General features: G+C 38.3%; 1 protein-coding gene across 1 annotated transcript; it reads right to left on the minus strand.

The window, feature by feature from the left end:
• Positions 1-635: 635 nt before the first annotated feature.
• On the minus strand, positions 636-1228 carry LOC122900900 (ATP synthase subunit d, mitochondrial-like). Its single transcript, XM_044240066.1, has one exon. The coding sequence runs from the start codon at positions 1178-1180 to the stop codon at positions 695-697; it is 486 nt and encodes a 161-aa protein (XP_044096001.1). The 5' UTR covers positions 1181-1228; the 3' UTR covers positions 636-694.
• Between the last annotated feature and the right edge of the window lie 933 nt (positions 1229-2161).

The raw sequence follows: 2161 nt of genomic DNA on the forward strand, positions 1-2161 counted from the left end.
TGCCATTATTTTCACTTATTGACACTTTCACAGATAGGTGATGAATCCCATTACCTGCTTTTTTAAAAATTTGGGCCTCAAATAATCCAAAGTGATGCATTAAAGCCCAAATCTTTTCTCTGTAATAAAGGCTTGTGGCTTAAATCAACTTAGTTTTTTCTCTACTTTGAATGAAAAACATTATTTTCCCTGGGAAAACGTAGCTATTACTAGAATAACAGTGGACTCTTTGCTACACGTAATTTGCACTTACTCACAGTACAAAACGTGACCTCAGATGATTCCTGACATCATCATGAAACAGAAGTTACAAGACATAGGACGACTTCTTGAAAATGATCGGTGTTTTAAACCCCTTGAGAGTGAAATGGAGCGATTCTCTATGACTGCTATAAAGTCACGACAACATTTTAAAATTGATTTAACATTCAATTCTTTGAATTCCTGCTTAAAACCTGAGTAAGGTGAAGTTTCAAAACAGGTGAGATAGAGGCTGTCAAAAATCCCCATGCAAATCTCTGAATTTGTTTAGCATGTTAAAGTCAAATTGCACCTTAATATTAAAGTCATCTAGAACATTTTTAAGTTATATGCAAGTGGCATATTCTTTTTCTTTTTTTTTTTTTCCGTATCCATTATTTTTAATGTCCAGCGTTTATAATACGAGGGCCAGAGCTCTTTCCCCACCTCAAGTTTATAAGTCTTCGATTGGCTTGTGAGGCCAATAGGGATACTTCTTCTTGTCTAATTTGGTTTCTGGGAAGGCTTCATTCAGGTCCTCAATGGTTATCTGATCAAACGGAATTATGTTCCTTAGCTTCTCCAGCTGTTTTTCGTATTCCACAATCCTGGCCTTTGAGAGAGACAAAAACTCAGCACAACTTTTCACATCTTCCTTTTCTTCAGCGTCCACCTGAACAGTGTATTTATCCTCTGGCATAGGAATCTTCAGGGCATTGAACTTCTTCTCAAAGTCATCTACCAAGCCAGCCTTCACCACATTGGCCTTGTAGTAAGCCCAGTTGTAAGCAGGGGGTTTCTCAGGGAGAGTAGCCAACTTGGAGGTAAGTGTCTCATTCCAAGATTTCAGGGAGTTAGCAATGGCCTTCTGGTTTTGGGGTATGATCTCCCCAAAAGCTACCCAGTCAATGGTTTTTAGAGCAAGTTTTCGCCCAGCCATCTTGAGATCCTTCACCGACCCCGGCTGCCCAGAGTCCACAGCAGCAAGGAACGGCCAAGTGGCATATTCTTAAAATCAAAGTCAGATAGGTCATAAAATTAACAGTTATAATTCTGTTTAATTACATATTTTCCTGAGGTTTCTTACAATTTCTTTACTTCTCAACTGTTCACCAACTGCAGAGAAGGGTTACAATTTGAAAAGATCTGTGGTACCTATCAATTGTTTGTAACATTGAAGAGTGAATGGACTGTGGAACACAAGAAGCATTGAGACATGGTGATTGTCTGGCTGATGGTATCAATGTAGTCAATGTTATCTGCACATAGCAATTCAGAAGAGGGCGGGGGGAAAAAGCTTTAGGATTTAATATATTGAGTTTGTCTTTCTATTGATCAAATTAATTGGATGATTTCCAAATCTCCACTTTACTGAGTATTTTATTGACATAACCTTTGACCAAGAAGCATATAGATTTCAAAATGTCTTTTCTTATAGATGGAAAGTCAATTTGGTTATTTTAATAAATATAATTGTTTGAGCAAAATAGTTGGCTGAGCAATTAAAGGATATCTACTGTCATTACTTGGCAATTGTGGGGAAGGGAAGTGGCGCTGAATGTGGAGAACAAAAGAGGAAACAGATTTTCAGCATTGAGAAATGAAAAGAGCTGTGAAAAAACACTAAGAACACAGTTATGAAGAAATGGTATTAGGGTTGCCTGGGTGGCTTGGTTGGTTGAGCCTCCTACTCTTGGTTTCGGTTTAGGTCATGATCTGAGGGTCATGAGATCGAGCCCCATGTCAGGCTCCACTGCTTAGCACAGTGTTGGCTTGGGCTTCTCTTCCTCTTGCTCTCCTTCCTTATTTGCCCCATCCCCTGCTCTTTCTCTCCCTCTCTCAAATAAATAAATAAAATCTTTAAAAAGACTAAAGAAATGGTATTAGAGCAAAAGAAGCAATATGATAATTTTGATGTAAT

The sequence above is a fragment of the Neovison vison genome, chromosome 1 (genome assembly GCF_020171115.1).
Source record: "Neovison vison isolate M4711 chromosome 1, ASM_NN_V1, whole genome shotgun sequence".
Taxonomy (NCBI): domain Eukaryota; kingdom Metazoa; phylum Chordata; class Mammalia; order Carnivora; family Mustelidae; genus Neogale; species Neogale vison.

Excerpts from the sequence above, each read along its gene's own strand:
- LOC122900900 (XM_044240066.1), bottom strand. The coding sequence starts at position 1,180 with ATGGCTGGGCGAAAACTTGCTCTAAAAACCATTGACTGGGTAGCTTTT.